This window comes from Tachypleus tridentatus, chromosome 5 (assembly GCF_004210375.1).
Source record: "Tachypleus tridentatus isolate NWPU-2018 chromosome 5, ASM421037v1, whole genome shotgun sequence".
NCBI lineage: Eukaryota > Metazoa > Arthropoda > Merostomata > Xiphosura > Limulidae > Tachypleus > Tachypleus tridentatus.
This window is the reverse complement of record NC_134829.1, coordinates 51024804-51045660: the sequence shown is the minus strand read 5'-3', so window position 1 is coordinate 51045660 and position 20857 is coordinate 51024804. Positions and strand designations below refer to the sequence as shown.

Genomic DNA, 20857 nt, shown 5'->3' with positions numbered 1-20857 from the left:
TATAAGTCAGGTAGTTTATATGAACTAACCAGTATTTTCTAGGATACAATATTTCGACATTTGGCGCGACACCTAGCAGGTCGGTTTTTATAAAAGTACAACAGTGGAATTCAAAACCTCATACTTTGTTTTTACCTTTTAAAGGATTTCTGTTTTCAATATTACACGTACCTGTTGTATCATCGACGATAAAAATGTTTTGAATTATTTAAGACTAGCCATATGCTGTATGTGTTCATTATTTTTCACTTTAATTTTAACAGGATAATCTTGCAAGATAAAACAATGTTAAGTTTCAAAATTGGGTAATTGGATAATACGATGGTTTAGATTTACTTTAGAAGAAAAGATATACAATCTGTGTAATGCACTGAAACTTTTGAAGCCACTTTTATTATTTCATTTCAAACATCTACATAAATAGCAGCCTTGAGAGACATATAAAAACAATTTTTCTGAACTTATTCATCCTTTCACTAGCAGTTTGTTTTTACTTAAAAATTTATTAAACTTTCATGTACCAATCCAAAATGCATATGGTTTTATCTAATAAAACAAATACTCATTTAGAATTGAAATTAATCTTGTAATTCTTTGAGAATAATAAAAACTAAAAACAGTATTACATTTGTATTTTTTTAAATATTTTAATTTATTACACATTTCAATGGTGAATCCAACTTGGTTTCACTCAACTCTCTTAGGCTCAAATTCCTAGGACACGACTGATGAAATCGAACATCTGGATATTTTGAAGTAGGTTGATACCTCCAAGTAAAATACTTCACATAAAAATTGTGGGAACTTATTACTGCACAAGTTCAACTTAACTGCTTACCGAATTAAAATGTAGTGAGCTCTTTACTTCCACAGTCACAAAAGTAACCAAATACCCATAATTCTATGTTCTCATTTCTTCCAAATACCCCCTTTCTAGTAGTTCTTACTTTACATCAAAAACAAAATTCTGAATGGCTACAAAAACCTTTACAGTTATTTTGGATTCATCATTGAAAAATATCCTGTTTACCTTTTGTGAATCGACAGATATTTTATAACAACAATAATTATTGAGAGACAGCATAACAATAATACATTGATAATTGGATTACTGAATAACTTAATGAGAGAGTAGGAAAAAGAAAGTAGAAAAGTTTGACATCAAACAAGTGTTTTAATAAATATTATGTTTCTATATTTAATTAATCACAAAGCACGTTTTAACTGTGAACTTTTTCAAGCTGATTATTTGAAAGTATGTTACATTTAAGTAGAAAGTTATCAAACTTGAAAATTATTAACATTCTCTATATGACAACAAATACCATATAACAATAAGAAAAATGAAAGCATATCAAAATAAAAAATATCTTCAGTAAGATAATATTTAACAGATTCATTTCTTTAACTAAATTATACTTAACGATTGTATAAATGTGTTTTTTATGATTGAATATTAAGTACCAATGACCATTTAAGAAGTTTGAATTAAACAATTAACATCGAGCATGTGACATGGTTTAACTAAACAGATTTGACAGTAAAAACGATACATACATAACTTATATGGTTTTACAATATTTAAAAACATGAAAAAATACAAACAAATGTGCTTGTTTTGTTCAAAACTCCTCAAGTTAACAATCAAGCTAACATAACCGATTAAGAGACGTACAAGGCTAGAATGTATTTATCATTAATATCATCAAGAGACATACATTTGATGTATTATATCAATACTTTCCTTCAAACATTATTTTATATTAAACAATCATATACTGATATATGTATATTTCAAGAATATTAGTGTTTTAAATTAATTATTCATTGCAAACAGAGCTTTGAAACTTAATATTGTGCATAATTGTCTTTCAATTTAAAATCCACAGAAACTATCAGATTAATCTTTAATAACTGTTTGTTAGTGTAATCTTTATCTAAACAAGAAGCCCCATAAAATTGTTGTGTTCATTCTTCTATTTAGAAATCATTTGTAAAGCTTTGATATATTGATCTAAGTACAGTTTTCATCAGTCACACAACGTAAAATGATTTTTCATATTCCCAAAAGTTGTATTATTACAAAATAACTACAATTCAGACTAAGGTAGAACATACATTTCCTGACTTCTTTGGATTTTATATAAAAGTAAGTAGATTTAAGTTACTATACCATTTTAAAATACTCAAATTGAAAATTAATTGAAAAAACAGAAATAAAACAAAGGTTACAATTAAACATGCAAAATCCTAATATGACAAAGACAAGATATTTAATTTAAATCTCCAACTTCTCAGGGTCATAGGAGAAATAATGTACAAAAAGTGTATTTATGAACACTTACACAACTTTAGTTTTAACTTTATTTAAAGTGATTAAGATAGAACATTAGCCTCAAAAATCTTCTTTATTATAACACACAATGTGATGCTGTTATACTTTCACTTAATATGGTAGAGCAATACAACCATGTGCTTTCAAAAATTGATATAAAAGAAAAATCTTGCTAGCCACATCTCTATTGTCACTTAGGGGTCATTCAGTACTAAACTAATCTACATTGTTGTAACCTACAAGCCTGAATATAACAAAAATTAAACATTGTAACACTACATACACAAAATGTCTGTTGAATTATATCCATAATACAATATCAACAAAAACTAATGATCTACAAAAGTTAACATCCATAAACCAATTAAGAATGATTATTTAAAAGTTCATGACTAAAGTGGTATTGATAAATACGTAGAAAATTAGTCATATGAAAGACAAAGTTTACAAAATCAATGGTGATTACAACTTTGCCAGATAACACACACTCACAAACAAACAAAAACCATTTGTGTTCATTTAAAATAAAAGTGAAGTACAACAAGATAAAACATAAATCAAAAACCTTCTAAAACATAACAGCATTTTTAGGATATAATCTCAATCTTTGTTAATAGATAAAGATAATTTTTACAAAAATGTGCATGTGGTTAAAGTCTAAATAATACAATAATTTATTCAAAATTTTATATGTAAATTTAGTGGGAGAGAAAAATATACAACAGAGACCACATAAATCTATACTTTTTTTTTTATCAAGATTTGATTATCAAAACATCTTGCTCAACACAACAAAATTAAACAAATAAAATGTTTGTTTAAATAATGATAATGAAAAATATACAAAAGGGAAAGTATTTGGATGATGCAATTCATGTTGTGAAAACATAAATGAACTAAAAACAATATCAAAGAATAATGTTTACTTATAAAAAGTTGCACATGATATCAAATTCTATATAAACTTTTCCAAACACTTTCAAAAACCTGCTCCTTTAACAGAAAATAACATTAGTACAATGAATATTTTAATATATGGAAATTTAAGCATTCTTGATTCATCTAAAAGGTTAACAACAGTTTGAATGTCTAATCTATTGTTTAAGAACAACCTTAGAAAAACTGAAAACTTGAGTTTCCTGCAAAGACTAGTTCTGTTGTTTCACTAATAATTTACTGAAACTTGTTTTAACAAATTCATGAATGTACAACCATCACCATCTGCTATGGATAGTGACATATAGATATAAAACATTGTAATAATTGTTTTTGCACAATTTGTTATTTATCACATTGAAAGTCAAAAATTCAGTTAAGATACAAGACATACGACTATTTGAAGAATTTCTTTCTTATCTAATGATATCTGTTGTTATGAGAACTGAATTCTTATATAAATGATGAATCTCTTTTTGAAAATGAACTGTGAAAACTGCAAGTTGGTATTACTCTTAGGGTCAAATCTAGTGCTTGGTACAAAGTTTAATTCTACTAACAACCTATGATAAAACATTTGTTGTACAAAATGAAAGCTGAGGTCAAATACTAACTCTATAGGATTCTACAACTAACAAATGATGTTCTAAAATCATTTAAGTCAAAGATTGATAGTAAAAACTCAAATTGACAAGATAAAAACCTGTAAATCACGGTAATTACAGTAACAAAAAGAGAAAGCCTCAAACGTGAGTAAACTTGAACTATAGCACAGTAGGAGGAAGAAAATAAATAGGTGAAGTAAATAAAAAACTTTAACTCTACAAGAAAACATTTTTCAAATTAACTTCACAATATAACAACAAAATAAATACACAGATGAGTTAAAAAATTAGTTTGAAACAAGACTGTTTTAACACAAACACATAGAATAATTTAGGTGAAATGTTATTTCTACAGAATATATACAATATCCTTAACTTTACAAAATAAAATCATTCTGTCAGGTGACATCAAAGAAGATCAGTCATATTAATGAACTTTACAACACAGCACAGCAGATGTTATGAAAGCTAAGTACAGTACATGGTTAAACTAACACACAAGAAATTATGTTGTAAAAGTTATATATTGTAATAAGATTGAAAATTAACAATAAATATTCATATTCTATAAATGAAATAATGACTAGCTTAGAAAGGAATGTTTATGCTGTGGAAGTTTACTACAAATAATTAATTTTTTTAAGTATCAACAAATGTTTGTTTTACAGTTGTTATATATTAATGTCATATTATATAGTAAAAACTGTTTTATAGGCTTCCAAATGATACAAAATACACTAAAAACTTATGAATATTTATATATTTACATTGCTGAGACTAGAGCTTAAAACGTACAAATGAAGATATACTTTTTCTTTCACAAGTTATCAGTATTTTTGAAAGAAACAGACAAATAAAACTTTCAAGCACAAGGGAAATAGCATGTGAAGATAAAACATACAACTCTGAATCAAATACATTACAAAATTATACTAAATTCAAACCTCAGGAGAGCTACTTTGGCATTATTTTCCTTGAAACATTTCTAATATAATGACAAAGTGGTTACAAAATATGGGCTATTTAAAAAACAACTACAGCTTTGAAGAAAATAGTCAGTGTAAAAAAACAACAACTTACATACACACACACACCAGTTGATTATGTCTGGCAAATGAAACTAAACGTTGGTCAAGTGCATGTGCAAAACATTTATATGTTTAATCCAAGTTATGGTCAAGAGAAAAGGTCAATGTCTATTTAATAAGGAATATTTTATCTCATTAGAATTCTAAATAATTATATAAATATACATTTTAATGTTATTCACAGGCTATTCCTTTGTCTTGAGAAATAACTTGTCTAATAAGAAATGTTACTTCAAATGTTAATAAAAATGCATGTTTACAATGAAATACGTTAATTTTACAAGTATCATAAGTTATTCTTTGGCTTGCTATGTGAAAATGTTTTAACATTGTGAAATATTTTGTTTTCTTAACCATTGTAAACTTAACAATAAGGAATGTCTGTTGTTTAGTTATGTGAAAGTCTGTAAACATTCTGAAGTGCAGTATGTACTTAACAATATGGAATGTCTGTTTGGTTATGTGAAAGTCTGTAAACATTCTGAAGTGCAGTATGTACTTAACAATATGGAATGTCTGTTGTTTAGTTATGTGAAAGTCTCTAAACATTCTGAAGTGCAGTATGTACTTAACAATATGGAATGTCTGTTGTTTAGTTATGTGAAAGTCTGTAAACATTCTGAAGTGCAGTATGTACTTAACAATATGGAATGTCTGTTGTTTAGTTATGTGAAAGTCTGTAAACATTCTGAAGTGCAGTATGTACTTAACAATATGGAATGTCTGTTGTTTAGTTATGTGAAAGTCTGTAAACATTCTGAAGTGCAGTATGTACTTAACAATATGGAATGTCTGTTGTTTAGTTATGTGAAAGTCTCTAAACATTCTGAAGTGCAGTATGTACTTAACAATATGGAATGTCTGTTGTTTAGTTATGTGAAAGTCTGTAAACATTCTGAAGTGCAGTATGTACTTAACAATATGGAATGTCTGTTGTTTAGTTATGTGAAAGTCTGTAAACATTCTGAAGTGCAGTATGTACTTAACAATATGGAATGTCTGTTGTTTAGTTATGTGAAAGTCTGTAAACATTCTGAAGTGCAGTATGTACTTAACAATATGGAATGTCTGTTGTTTAGTTATGTGAAAGTCTCTAAACATTCTGAAGTGCAGTATGTACTTAACAATATGGAATGTCTGTTTAGTTATGTGAAAGTCTCTAAACATTCTGAAGTGCAGTATGTACTTAACAATATGGAATGTCTGTTGTTTAGTTATGTGAAAGTCTGTAAACATTCTGAAGTGCAGTATGTACTTAACAATATGGAATGTCTGTTGTTTAGTTATGTGAAAGTCTCTAAACATTCTGAAGTGCAGTATGTACTTAACAATATGGAATGTCTGTTTAGTTATGTGAAAGTCTGTAAACATTCTGAAGTGCAGTATGTACTTAACAATATGGAATGTCTGTTGTTTAGTTATGTGAAAGTCTCTAAACATTCTGAAGTGCAGTATGTACTTAACAATATGGAATGTCTGTTGTTTAGTTATGTGAAAGTCTCTAAACATTCTGAAGTGCAGTATGTACTTAACAATATGGAATGTCTATTGTTTAGTTATGTGAAAGTCTCTAAACATTCTGAAGTGCAGTATGTACTTAACAATATGGAATGTCTGTTGTTTAGTTATGTGAAAGTCTGTAAACATTCTGAAGTGCAGTATGTACTTAACAATATGGAATGTCTGTTGTTTAGTTATGTGAAAGTCTCTAAACATTCTGAAGTGCAGTATGTACTTAACAATATGGAATGTCTGTTTGGTTATGTGAAAGTCTGTAAACATTCTGAAGTGCAGTATGTACTTAACAATATGGAATGTCTGTTTGGTTATGTGAAAGTCTGTAAACATTGTGAAGTGCAGTATGTACTTAACAATATGGAATGTCTGTTGTTTAGTTATGTGAAAGTCTGTAAACATTCTGAAGTGCAGTATGTACTTAACAATATGGAATGTCTGTTTGGTTATGTGAAAGTCTGTAAACATTCTGAAGTGCAGTATGTACTTAACAATATGGAATGTCTGTTACTTGTTCTGTTACGTGAAAATATTTAAATGTTTACAAATACAGATAGTTTTATATCATTAGTCTGTAATTAGGGGAAACAACGTAAAGTGAAAAATGTACTTAACTTGTACAAAAGCCAATAACAAAGTTTTAAATTTTTTAACATTCAGCAATGGACGTATAAAATATTCTGTCTGCACCTCAAACACACAGTTGATGTTTTAATAAAATTTTAATATTCGAGTAACCCTATAAATTAAAATCATCAAAGTTAAATAATTCATAACCAGCTGAGTACTAGTCTAAGCAACAGTTTCCACATTATAGGAAAGGACTTCGAACTGTAAGTTAAGGCTGAAATTCTGTTCACACATCTCACTTGAGATACAGGTTGGTCGAGCTTGAAAGTAAAAAAATCTCGTTTCTGAAACTTCTAGTTACACATGTGCAGAACATTCATCTTTTTCCAAAAATAAAATAAATAAATCTGTACTAATTTATTATACAACCTATGTAGTTTAGTCTTCCATGAAGTTAATGAGACATTTACAGATACTCAAAGACTGTTCAACTTCAAGTTAAATGTTATTCTAAATGTTTGAAAACTTTTACATGAATTAGCCTAGCAAATTTCAAATTTCTAACAGTTCTTGAATCTGCAGATGGAAGACCATTATTGTTTCATAGTTGTACTCAACTTGTATGGTTGACTCTCTGAATGACTGATCATTTTCTTCATACCTTTATATGACTTTTAATTAATCCAAAGAGAAGAAACGTCTAAATGTATGACAGAATTCTAAAGAATTAAGCTGTGAAACCCCTATGTATTTCTTAATTGTTTAAAAGTGGAAGACACTATAATTACATAATTTAAACATGACAACATGTGACTTCCATCAAAAAAGTTTTTAAGATCTCTTGTTATACTATCCAATTTGTAAATGTTTAAAAAAACCTGTAAATAAGGGACATTTAAAATATCTTCTAAAAATGTCCATAAAGTTTTTAGTAGTTTTGACATTTGTTTTTCCTTGTATTTTAACTGTCCAAACCTGTCATCGAAGTACAACATTACTTTATTCAACTGCAAAAGAAAATTTCAACACAAACTGTGTTATTTCCAAGTGGTGTAGAATCTTCCAACAAGTCATGCAGTCTTTGCCTGAAGTTGGTTACCCTTATCTTTGTCAAATAACTTATTGAATTATTTTTAAAATATTCCAAACTACTTTATCATACCCTGTCTAACAAGATTAAAACAAGTTTTAAACATTTTGTACTTATATCTACGATTGTTAGTAAGCTATTTTAATTCAACTATAAAACTGTGGCTTCAAACTGCATAGAATCAAGAACATTGTTTTTCTTTTTGTTCTGAATGACACACAATTAATGGTAAATGCATTATGACTAGAAAAGATCAAGTTTCACCTATGCTAATTATAGATCATGTTGTCTTTTTTATTCTTGAAACATAAAAAGATAAACAAGATAAAAAATTTGAAAAAAGTTTCAATTTGAGCCCCATGATGTTGTCTAAAGTTTTTTAGTGTTTACATATGATGTTGTCTAAAGTTTTTAGTGTTTATATATGATGTTGTCTAAAGTTTTTTAGTGTTTATATATGATGTTGTCTAAAGTTTTTTAGTGTTTATATATGGGCCCCATGATGTTGTCTAAAGTTTTTTAGTGTTTATATATCTTCATTAAATTAGTACACAATCTTGTAATGTGTGCTTACAGTACTGATCTGAAAACTAAATGTGGAACTTAATCCACTGTCAATATGAACTTTTAGAAAAAAGAAACAGCAGAAACACGATTAGTTTTGCAAAGCAACATCCAGAAATGACCAAAAATAAACATTATCAACACCAACTCACAAAATGTTGCAGTACAATAAATGTTTTGTTTTCCTGCAAGTTCTGACACTATCATTGTCTAACCTCTAGGTTACAATAATTCTGAGAGGAACTTCCCCTATCACTAGATTTCATATAAACTAGAAAACTTTATCCAATGTTTGAACAGAAATACAAATAGCGTTTTGTTTCTGGTATATCCACTCAGACATAATACTGCTATGGCTGGGCCTTTTTCCCCCACCCTACTTAACAAAGAGAAATATTTAAAAAAAAAATGTAAACACTTCCTGAGTTGATATAAAATATCTTTCTGTAAATAAATAAGAACCAAAGATATATTCACTTGCCTCTGCCAGTTAGAAGCACTTCTTTAACAAATGAAACAGACAACAAAATGAACACAGACAGAAAACCTCTATACTACAAGTCCTGAGAAAGAAAAAAATACCTAGTTCTCTACCTATTATACAGGAGCAGAACATTACTACACAGTAAGTTGAACTTACATTACTAACACAGACTACTACAAGAAACTACTACAATTACATAACACTGGTGTCACAAAAGTAACAGTTGTTTTCACTTGTTTTTACTCCAAAACTGGTCAAATTTGCTCCTAGCTCGTCCCAAGACATCAGATGCTAATGATCTTCCACTAGAGGGTGAAACAATCTGAACAGAAGGTACATCTTCAGCTGGCTGAGGATGTTTATGTTTCCCTGTAGAATAAGATAACCACACATCAGTTACTTTATATCATGTATTACATTATTATCTGGACATAATTCTTCTTGGTGTTGTAAGGTCATTTTACTTTATAACCACATGATCATCTGACAAAGAATTATCATAAGATGATTTCATGATTTTTTTAAATAATAGCTTATAATGTTATCTTATTATAAAGTGATTTTAGTTTCTACTATATATATTTATTATAACTAAGATAATCTGACGTTCCTGATGATTTGATTTCTATAATCAAGAATGCATGCCTACTAATGCACGAGTTATAATGAAAAATTAACAGAACATAAAAACAGACCTGAATCAGCATGAGTTATAATGAAAAATTAACAGAACATAAAAACAGACCTGAATCAGTTCTTGAAACTTCTTTTTGTACTGGTAACATCTCTGATCCAGGTGTTTTTGTTTGGTCCACAATTGAATCTGGGAGAGTGTTCAGTTCCTTTTGGTCTTGTAGTAAGTCAGACTGACCAGGCATCTCTGACCACATGGTGGGAAGATTATCATTATGCACAGTCTCTGGTTGCATGGCAACATGCTTATCAGCATACATGACTTCTGGTTGAGTGACTGGGTGTTTCTCAGCTAACATTACATCAGGCTGAGTGGTATGTTGTTTTTCTGCCATCATTGCCTCGGGTCGAGAAGGTAGTTCACGAGTCGAACGGAGAGAGGAGATAAGCATGGGTGGACTCGTGGCTCTTCCCCCGTCAGCTATAAATTAAACAAAAATAATGAAATTAAAACTTTTCACCAGACAATAAACAACAACAAAGAAATTGGCTTTGCAACCTAAAAAATTAAATAACCAAACATAAAGTGGAGAACAAGTTTAGAAATGAACAACTAATGTTGCAATTCTAAAGTTTCAAAAAATAATTTAACATAAAAATATCTATTAACTCATAGAATATGTACAATAAAGACTGAGTTTATTTCTTTACAATGACTATCTTCTCTGTTTTCGTAGGTCAGCACTTCTAAACCAGGGTTTTACAGAACCTTTAGGTTTCTTGACAGACATTCAGGGTTCCACAAGATATTGGGATTTTGCAGAATCAAAGAATTATACATATTCTTCTAATGCATAAACACATACTAGTCACATAACTGCACTCTGACTGTATCATTTTTATCTGTTTATTTATTTTAGTATAACAAGTTTTATAACGACGAAAAATCATAGGACCGTTTTAGAAGTGAGCAAGCAAGACTAGTTACAAAAAGGTGATCTAACAACATCCTTTACACATTTCTTCATAGAAACCTGTAGTGGGTCAGTTAAAACTGATGTGATTAAAAATATTACCACACTTACTGAGAAGTAATATCACATGTAATATTCATGGGCATCATATACTTCTACTGCTAGTTAAGGACATTTAAGCACCATCTGACTTGATGTAATGATAACATACTAGGTGTTTGTCCATTCATCCACTCTAGTCCTGGTCCTGTCTCCAGTGGAACTGTCCAAGATTCAGGGTCAGGTGACTTTATGCCGGTCATTTCTTCAGGTGACTTGACTCTCGTAAGAGGGACATGACCTCCATGGGTTAGCTCGGGCAGTGGCGATGGGCCTGTACATGCCATATGAAATGCATTAATAGTAAGAAACACAAGAACTACCATAACCAGGGAGAGATGAATCCACAGACAGGCAGTTAAACAGAGCTTGAAGCTCAGTTTATACTGCATGGTCCATATTACTTAAACAAAGTAATATAGGCTAATAGTTTAAATTACTTCATGTTTTAAATAAACAGAGTTTTCCTTAAGTTTCCACAGAAAATGCAAACCTATCACACATATTCCTACAAAAAGTTAAAATACATCATTAGAAAGTTTTAAACATTTTGCACATTCCATTTGTCTCTCGACATAACCACTTGATCTGCAAGAATATATTTTATAAATAGAAAAAAAAAAGTGTTTATTTATCTTATACAATTCATCAGTTACATTTCCAAGCATCTATAATTTCTTTATATTTCATTTTTGTATGCGTTTTTAACATAGTTCTCACCAATTACAATGACACTAAGGTGTGTAAAATGATGGATAGAGGTAATTGAAAATCCAACAAAGAAACAATCATGTGGTGTAAATAATATGAAAGAAAGTTATGAGATGTACTTCAGATACTGGTAATAACAACGACCTCCACAGGGAAACATAAATGGTAAAACAAGGACATGCTGAGTTGATGGATATGATGAGAAGATACCCTAAAAGGAGACACTCCTCAAGCAAATGGGAAGAATACACATACCTAATCTACTGGAGAACCCAACTTGTAAAGGTAAAAGGAAAGAGGTTATTGGACATGGAAGGATTTCATGGAAGAAACAAATGATTACAGGAAGCACACAAGAGAGCAGGGTGAATGAGATACCTTCAGAGGTCCCAGGCTGGACACAGGAGGTAGTCAGGATCAGAAAGGCCATTAATGAGGGAAGTGGAGGGTAATGAAATGGGAGTAGAAACAGTAATACCCTCCCTAACAGCAGAAGTTTTGGACAAAAAAGAATGGTTAGGGAAGAAGAGAACAAAGGAGGTGTGAAACATCACATGTGTCAATCACAAAGATCTCAGAACACTGCCAACCACAAGCCAATAATATGAGGAATAGGGAAACTTAATGAAATGAGATACAGGAAATATAAAGACAGGAGATCAAACAAATAATGGGTGAAAGGATGAAGGATAACATGGAAATTTCAACCTGGAAAAGACAGAGGGTACAGTGGGCAGAAAAGGGAAAACAAACAAACAACAGACAAGATTGGAAGACTGAGGTAAACTCTGTAAATCTTAAAGGTGCAAGATAGTGAGCTCGATAACTGGAAATCAAGGAAACTGACAGTCCCCTACTCGAGAGCCAAGTGAAAAAGTCAATCAACTATGGTAGGGAAGGTTGTTAAAGATAATATCCTTGCCACAGTGACCAGCAGAATATAATAAACCATTTATGCTGATAAACTGTCAAAAAGGAAAGACATACAGGACAGATAATCAACGAGGAAAATCCAGATTGTCTATCAAGGGCTGAACTGTATGAAGACAGAAGACGATAGTGGATGGATGACATACATGACTGAGATAGATGAAGGAGTGTGCAAGAAAATGACAAAAGGAAAAGAAAGCAGCTTCAAAAGCCCATGCAAAAGTGGAAACTACATCTGAGTAATAGGTTCACTTGGAGTACATGACATAGAGTGGTCTGAATTAATGAAAAAGCTCCGAGAAAAAGATGAATACACGTATGTGCATGGATATCCTATTTAATATTGACTGGAAGCATCTACAACTTCAGTCAAGGGATTAAAAAAAACAGGAGACCAAAAATGCATTAAGATGTGTGGTAAGATCATCCATATCCAGAATACCTCAGTGAGTACACAATTCACAAAATACCTTATAAGCATCCAAGAAATATTGAAAGAGGCTATACTGGAAGATTAATAGCCACTGAAGGTAACATGACAAAGAAGAATGATTGCTTTGAGAAAATTCTACATTCCTAAAAGAAGCAGAGTTTCTTGTGCAGGAGAGGAAAAGGCCAATATACCGCAAATGAGATATGCCATCTCCTGTAAACAAAGGAGGGAAGGATGGGCCCAACTGATGAGTATGAAAAACATACCTAAATGAATCAGATATTGTGTGGATGTAAGAAACAACTTCCCCATCTCGATGAACCAATACACTCTAGCAACCTCTCATGGAAGAAACTGAGTATGAACAACCTGAGAAGAAGCTAAAAGCAGCCAATTGTTCATGTAATGTTGAAAACAAAGGATTCTGGTATCAAGCAATCATGTGAACAATCTGACCACTCAGCAGAAGGCATAAGGAGAAATGCCATACCAAAAGGTAGAACCCCAAACTGATATAAATGCCTCTGATAATAAAAATGGAGGAAACACTGGGATGTCTGGTAGATGCAATGTATAGATGTGCATCCAACATATTGACCTTTACTATCTATAATCTATGATGTTAAGACTCTTTCATGAATTTGTGTAAGACCTAGAAAAAGATACAACAGGGAAGGGGGTATGGAAATGAAGAACCAGATCCTATGAAAGAACCTGTAGAACCCATGGATCCATTGTAAATGGTGTCCACATATAGCAAATCGGGAAAAGTCTGGCTCCCACTGGCCCCAATTTTGGAGCTGAGTCACTGACTTTGTAACAACAACTAGTAAGCTCAAAAAGTTAATGAATTATGCAGATGAGGGGCTTACTCAAGCCTCCAATAAATAGTTGGGAAACTTCCAAACACCTCTCTGTGTAATAAAAGGTACCAAGCATATTCCTGCAGGAAGTAGTGGTAAACCTACTCCAAAAATAACAGCATCCTGACTGAAAGTCCCAACAAAGTATCAGTCTTACCTGAAAAGCCATGGCCAAAGATGAAATGCAAGACAGCACATAAATGATTAATTAATTCCACAAAGAGTGAAGGAGATCTGAAGGATGGGATGGAAGAAAAGCTGTCCACATTTATGTCCTCTATCAGATACCCAAGGAGCAGACATGACAGAATATTCTTCATGTGGTGGTGAAGGATGCACAAACAGAAACAATTCTTGTTGAATAATTGCTGTAACATCCTTGGCCATAGGCATAACACCCATTATAACTAGGAGGAGCATTTTCTCACACTTTACATCTGCAAGTGAGGAATCTGAGGACACACAAATTAGAATCTATTTACTCTAACTAAATGAACTGTGTGAGTCCAGACACTACAGAGTATTTTAGAAAATTATGACACTCTTAATGAATTATAGGACTGGTCCCTATCTCAACCATAAGATAGTAACACAAAGGCCAGAATAAGAGAAATTTAATTTCCTGATCCAGTCTAACATTTTTAGTTTAGTAATAAGGAAATGTATGTCATGCCATGCAGGTAATTAAAGTATCAAATACACAAAACAAGAGACATCTGTATCTCAGAATGGCTGGTATGGGTATTAACACTTTTATTGATAAGCAGAGAACAAAGTTTCAACCTTCCTGAAGACAACACACGATGGATGAAACGTTGTTCTCTACTTATCAATAAGTGTTAATACCCATACCAGCTGTTGCGAGGTACATTTTTATTTCAAGTGGCTTTCTTGTAATCAAGAAGAGACATATCTGCTTCCAGGCATCATTCTCCAAATAAAATGATTGTAGAAACACTGCAAAGCAAGCAGAAAGATGAACAGTTTAATCTTTTTTTATATAAACTGTGAAGAGAAACTTCGTGGTTCTGAAAAGAAGAACATCCATTCTGCAGTAAAATAGGCTAATATAGTTCTCAAAACACCAACAACTAGCAAATGTTCCTTCAGCACTTCAAGAAGAATGAAAACCTATTTGGGCTCTAACACGTCTCTGTCTCATTTGAATCGTGTAATGATGTCAGATATGTATACAAAGAAAAAGCTGATTCCTTGTCTCTTATTGAAAGAACCATTGAACTTGTATCAGATTCACCACACTGTCTGAAACTACATGGAATATTTACTATTTTAGACATAAAAGGATTATCAGTTTCGATGAGAAATTAGGTCACTATTACTCTTCAATGATCTCAAGAGCTACTGAACTTTAGCACTTTACTAAACTTACAATACTAAGATAAACAAGCTTAATCTGTATCATGGGTAAAATAAAAATATCATCTATTTACCTATTTCATTCTAATTTTAGTAAAATCACTTTTGATCATAAGCTTAAAATTCTCTTGTAACTTACTACTGGTATACTATACACACACGTTTGTAAAGTATTTTATATCCAGAGGTGTATTTGAAACTCTTTAAAATTCATCATTAGATACCCTATTTAAAAATAAGTACATGTAATTGCATAGTATTTTATGAAATGTTTATCTTTAAATTCAAGTAATAGAAAATGGATCCTAATTTAATGGATTCCTTTGAAAGCAATTTTAACCTGCAATCTGACCCTGCTGAAAGGCTTGGTTGTCCCCTACCCATGCCCCATGAGCTAATTCCAATATGCCCTCCTATTTTTTTTTTATCTGTATGGTGCTCATGTTCATCAACAACTGAATACTGAACCTGGTAATACTGGTTGAAAAACACGAAACTGAATATATAGTGTCAATCCCAAGCTTGAAGAAAAAGTGAGAAAAGTTTGGGGGATAAAAACATTTTCACAATTCAAAACATGAAAATTAAAGAAATATTAAAACTAATTATTCAGATAAAGGAAAATGCCAAACAATATGAAAGCAAAAACAAGCAGTACTACTGCTAAGCGAGAAGTGGTTAATGAATGTAAATTTGGAGAGGATTCTGGTTACGATAAGGGTTGTGTCACGCTCCTAGTGGTGGAGAATCACTTACATGGGAATACACAGAAGTGGAAGGTGGAAGACTAGTGGCTAGCATTGAAAATGTGCACCAATAGAGGGTAGTACTAATTGAAAAAAGCTATTTTGCAAGTGGCAGTAAGGTATTGTATGGGAATTTGGGTTACTAACTATGTTTTGATGTCAAGCTTATTTGTAAACCATGCTAATAAAGTAGTTTAATTAAATTTGGAAGTTAATTAAATAAAATCACAACATGCACAAAAAAAAGATGTCTGCACAAAATTAGTTAAAATTTTAGACAAAAGCTTCATAACATTCTGTAACTAAATCTTTACTGAAAACTAACTTACTGTCTGTGTCTTTTCCATTGGCCAATCCATTGACAGCTGGCAAACTGTTTGGTCGTATGGGTTCTTTCTCTCCATTACGTGACATTGGAGCCACTTCTTTTGCATCATGTGGCATTTCTGCAGCACTCGGTTTTTTAATAAAACCTCCAGTAATTTTGTCTTTCTCTTGAGGCTGGGGTTGAAATTTTTGTGGTGATGGTACTATCTGATCATCTGTCGTATCAACCAGTTTCTCAGGCTTCACTGGTTCTGGTATTTTTTTCTCCAACCAGTTTTTCAGTTTCATGTTTGGAACTATCATCAAACACTGCCTTCAACCAAACACGACCATCGTCGCCATTTATCAATGGCACTGAAGTTCGAGGTACTGGACGAGGTCGAATGCCAGATGAATCCATAGTGTCAACTGTCTTTGAGACAGGTTTAGGTCTTGAACGAGGACTAGCTGAAGCTGAAACTACGTAAATAAAAAAAACATCTCTTTAGAAAAATAATATTAAAACAATAAATCAAACAACTAAAATGGGATGTGGTTTAAAACAAATTAACCACGTCTTTATGTTTTCTTTACATTTGAATGATGTTGATGCTAACGTTATGGAAATGTTGAACCCTTTTGTAATTTATGTTTGTATTTTTAACCACATCCCATGTTAACCATTTTGTTTTTATTACCGACTATAGTGGGATATCTCTACATTTCATTAACAACTATATAAACATAACTTGAATGAAGGTAAATAATTTTAAAAATCAACTTCACATCTATACCTGGTCTAGGAGCCTTTTTGTGTTCTCCGCTACCAGTAAGTCGTCCTCTTTCTTGGCTTGGGAAATGCTTAACAACACCATGTTTCAGCTGCCTATGAGGAGACTTCTCCTTTTCTGGTAAGCCAGTCATAGAAGATTCCATGGATACAGGCCGTGCTGTAAAATGAACTTAACACTTTGAAGTACTAAAAAAAAACATTAGTACATTATAATCACCTTTTTAACATGTTAAAAAGTGAATTATTATCTAATCATATTATCCTTGATAAATCATTATATGTATTCCCTTTCATCTGGTCAATAACTTATCTAAATGTTTACCTCTTTCCTTTTCAGTGTTATATATATTTACTGAATATTAAAGATCAGTGGTTATCACTCTATTTCTGGTACAATGACAGCCAACAGTAGATCGTATAGACAACCCATTGCCTTAACCACAGACATTACTATATCTCTAGAATGAAACAATCTGAACTGATGAGAACTTACAACACATTAGAATGAGAATCTATTGTATCAACCACAGAAATTATGACTGCTATATTATAGAGTGAAAAAAACAATTGATATGGTTACAGTTAAAAAAAAAAAGTTACACTGAGAATCCATTGTCTGAACCATATATATCCTTGTTTCTGCAGTGAAAAATCTGATATGGTGACTGCTGACAACAGATTCTAATAAAATATATTTGATAATCATATGAAATCTTCATAACCATCAGATGATCTTAAAATTAAAAACACTTTTACGCATCAAAATTACTTTGCATGTTGGATAGTCAATATGAAGACAAAAAAGTGCATGAGAAAAATATTACCTAAAACGTTTTAAAACTTGATTTTAAAAAAATTGACATTTTGGGTACAAAAACCTTGTAATGTTTACTGATAACCTGCAAAGTTTCATGAATATATGCTTACTGTGTTAAAAGTTATAGCACAAAATAGTCACCAGGTTAGTTCCTAGGACTGATATTGCAGTAAAAAGGTTGATACAGCAAAGAAATAGAAAGTTTTGCAGATAGCTTTTAAACCTATTTTAAGAGATGGTTTAATTTATGAAATTATTATAAACTTTAATAATAAAAATGTTAACTTTAAGATAGCTCTTATATAAAAAATACAAACAATGTGTGCATTTCCAAGGTAAATTCAGCTCTACTTATAACCAAAATCTAAAAAAGAAAGAAAAAGAAGTATTTTACTCAATTTGTACGACTCCATTTTGTCACTGTCTATGCAGAATTCATTACATAATTTCTGTTCTCTATTAATTTTTAGTAGGGAAAAAAAGAAAAATGAATTTTTATACCTTTACGTGGTTTTGTTCTTGAAGGTGATCGTTTCTCTTGCCTCAAAGAGCCAGCAGGTGGCATAACAGTAGCTGCAGTAGGTTTTGCTTTACAATAAAAACGTTTGAGAATAAACACAACATTTTAAAAGGTGAACAAAATATTTAACTGAATCTTTTCCACAGTGCTTGAATTTTGGCTAAATTTATTGGGATAACACAGAACCAAAACAGATTGTTTAAATAACAGCATCAAAACACTTTTTTAACATTAAAATGTCTTATTAGAAGCACAAATAATTCTAAATCAAAGACGATGAAGACTGATCCAGTACTGTACATTAAGAAAACACATTTATATTTAAACATGTTTAATACTAAAATAATAAACAACGAATACATTAAAATATCTGACTATACTAAAATATTAAACAATGAATACATTAAAATATCTGACTATAATGTAGTTGTATATAAAACCATTACTGGATATTTTTTTTTTCCTTTTAATGGTACTGATTTGTAAATCAGTAATTTCTATAAATAACTAATATATATATTTTGTTCTTTACATAATTTATGACTAATCTCTAGTTCTGACTTATTACCAGTATTGTAAAGTAATTTCTACACAATATATCCTCAGATGGAATATACTCAAACCATTTTATTCTATAAAAAGACTGTAAACAATGACTGATAATTAGAAAGACACAGGATATCAAAATTCACAGAGTCAGTAAAAGATTTTTAATGAGCCTGTTAAGTTAAACATAACAGAGAGACTAGCAGTCCTGTTTGGTTCAGATGTCTTAATGTTTATGGAGTAAGCTTAGATTAACATTGTGACTTCACTACAATAGACTGCCAGTATTTAAAATCCAGTGAAAAACAGAATTTCTGAATATCATTTGCTACGCATTATAATGTATCCCTGAGGAGTTCCTGATTTATTATGTAATGTACGTTGCTTATTATGATGTCAAATAGCCAGAAATTTGAATTTGAAAGTTAATTAAATGTCAATATGTATCAAACTTATGATATTTGCCAAAAAAATTGATTCAGACAATTTCCTTTCTCAACACAAATATATTTTAATATAAAAACAACAATACAATTTATAATAATGGTTTATATATAACAGTTTTATAAACAGTACTGAGTCTTCTATTTGGTCTGAAACTAAATCTTTTATTGACAAGTGACAGTTTGTTTGTTTGGTTTGTTTTTGAATTTTGTGCTGAGCTATACAAGGGCTATCTGAGCTAGCTGTCCCAAATTTTGCAATGTAAGACTAGAGGGAAGGCAGCTAATCATCACCATCCAATGCCAACTCTTGGGCTACTTTTTTTTACCAATGAATGGTGGGGTTGACCATCACATTATTAAAGCCCCCACAGCTTACAATGGCGAGCATGTTTAGTACAATGGGGATTTGAACCCGCAACCCTCAGATGATGAGTCAAGTGCTTCAACCACCTGGCCGACAACTGAAAGAGATCTAAATAATTTCATGTTGATACACGTGTACAATTCACTTGAAAGGGAAGCTTGTTAGGTGTTTCACTGAACACGTGCAAGTTTTTCACAGACAAAATGTCCTGGCAGAAATGTTAATATCCAAAGTAAAATTGCTTGTAATGTTTGAAATATATAAAAATTCCTGATCAAATATCTGTTGTTTTCTGATTAATAAGCTTTTATCCTAAGTATAACTTCTGAGGTTTGTAGTATACTGACTGTAGCAAATCAACAATATTAAACTGTTTCCCTGCACATTGTGCTGGTTACCTTTTATAAGCTTGAGAGAAGGTTTTCTAGATAGTTCAGCTGGCCCAACAACACTGGCATTTACATGCATTGTTGATTCTTATGCTCAAGAATCTTCTACAAATTTAGAGAACAGGCAGGACTTTTGCAATTACACATTTAACAATATTAGATACATTTCTAAATATATGTTAAACTGCAACAAAAATAGATATTAAATTTGTTATACATTATATTGGGCTTGAGGACTATATTGTGAGAGTATAACAACTGAATTCTTCTATCTTTCATTTCAAACCATAAGCTGTAATACCTTAATTGTGAGTAACCTGTTGGTGTTACGAATATGCAGTGATTGCCATGTATATAAAATACATGAAAAGTTTACATTTTCCATTGTACAGGTGATTTTATCAATTAGAGATATTTTATTTTAATAGAATATGGAAGAAGTCAGAGGTGACAAAATTTAAATATTTAATTTCTGTATAAATTTGGAATGGAGAGAAATATAGAAATATTTAAATATTATTTCAATACTAATCATACTCTGTATTAAAAATTTACCTGTTAAATTAGAAGCAAAATCAGTCAGTAGCTGTTCAAAATTAAAGAGGGAAAATGAATTTTACACTGACCTTAGACTTGAGTATGTCTATAAATAACAGAGAAAACAAATTTAAAGTTTGGAAGTAATTTTGGGGATTTTCTCACTTTGTTTTCCTAATAAATTTT

General features: G+C 31.1%; 1 protein-coding gene across 1 annotated transcript; it reads right to left on the bottom strand.

Annotated features, from left to right (window-relative positions):
• Positions 1–6839: 6839 nt before the first annotated feature.
• LOC143251158 (uncharacterized) lies at positions 6840–16569 on the bottom strand. Its single transcript, XM_076502552.1, has 4 exons — positions 16283–16569; positions 11006–11167; positions 9933–10301; positions 6840–9556 (listed from the first exon to the last, which is right to left on the bottom strand). Exons 1-4 carry the CDS (start codon positions 16566–16568, stop codon positions 9417–9419), a joined length of 957 nt encoding a protein of 318 aa, XP_076358667.1. The 5' UTR covers position 16569; the 3' UTR covers positions 6840–9416.
• Positions 16570–20857: the final 4288 nt, after the last annotated feature.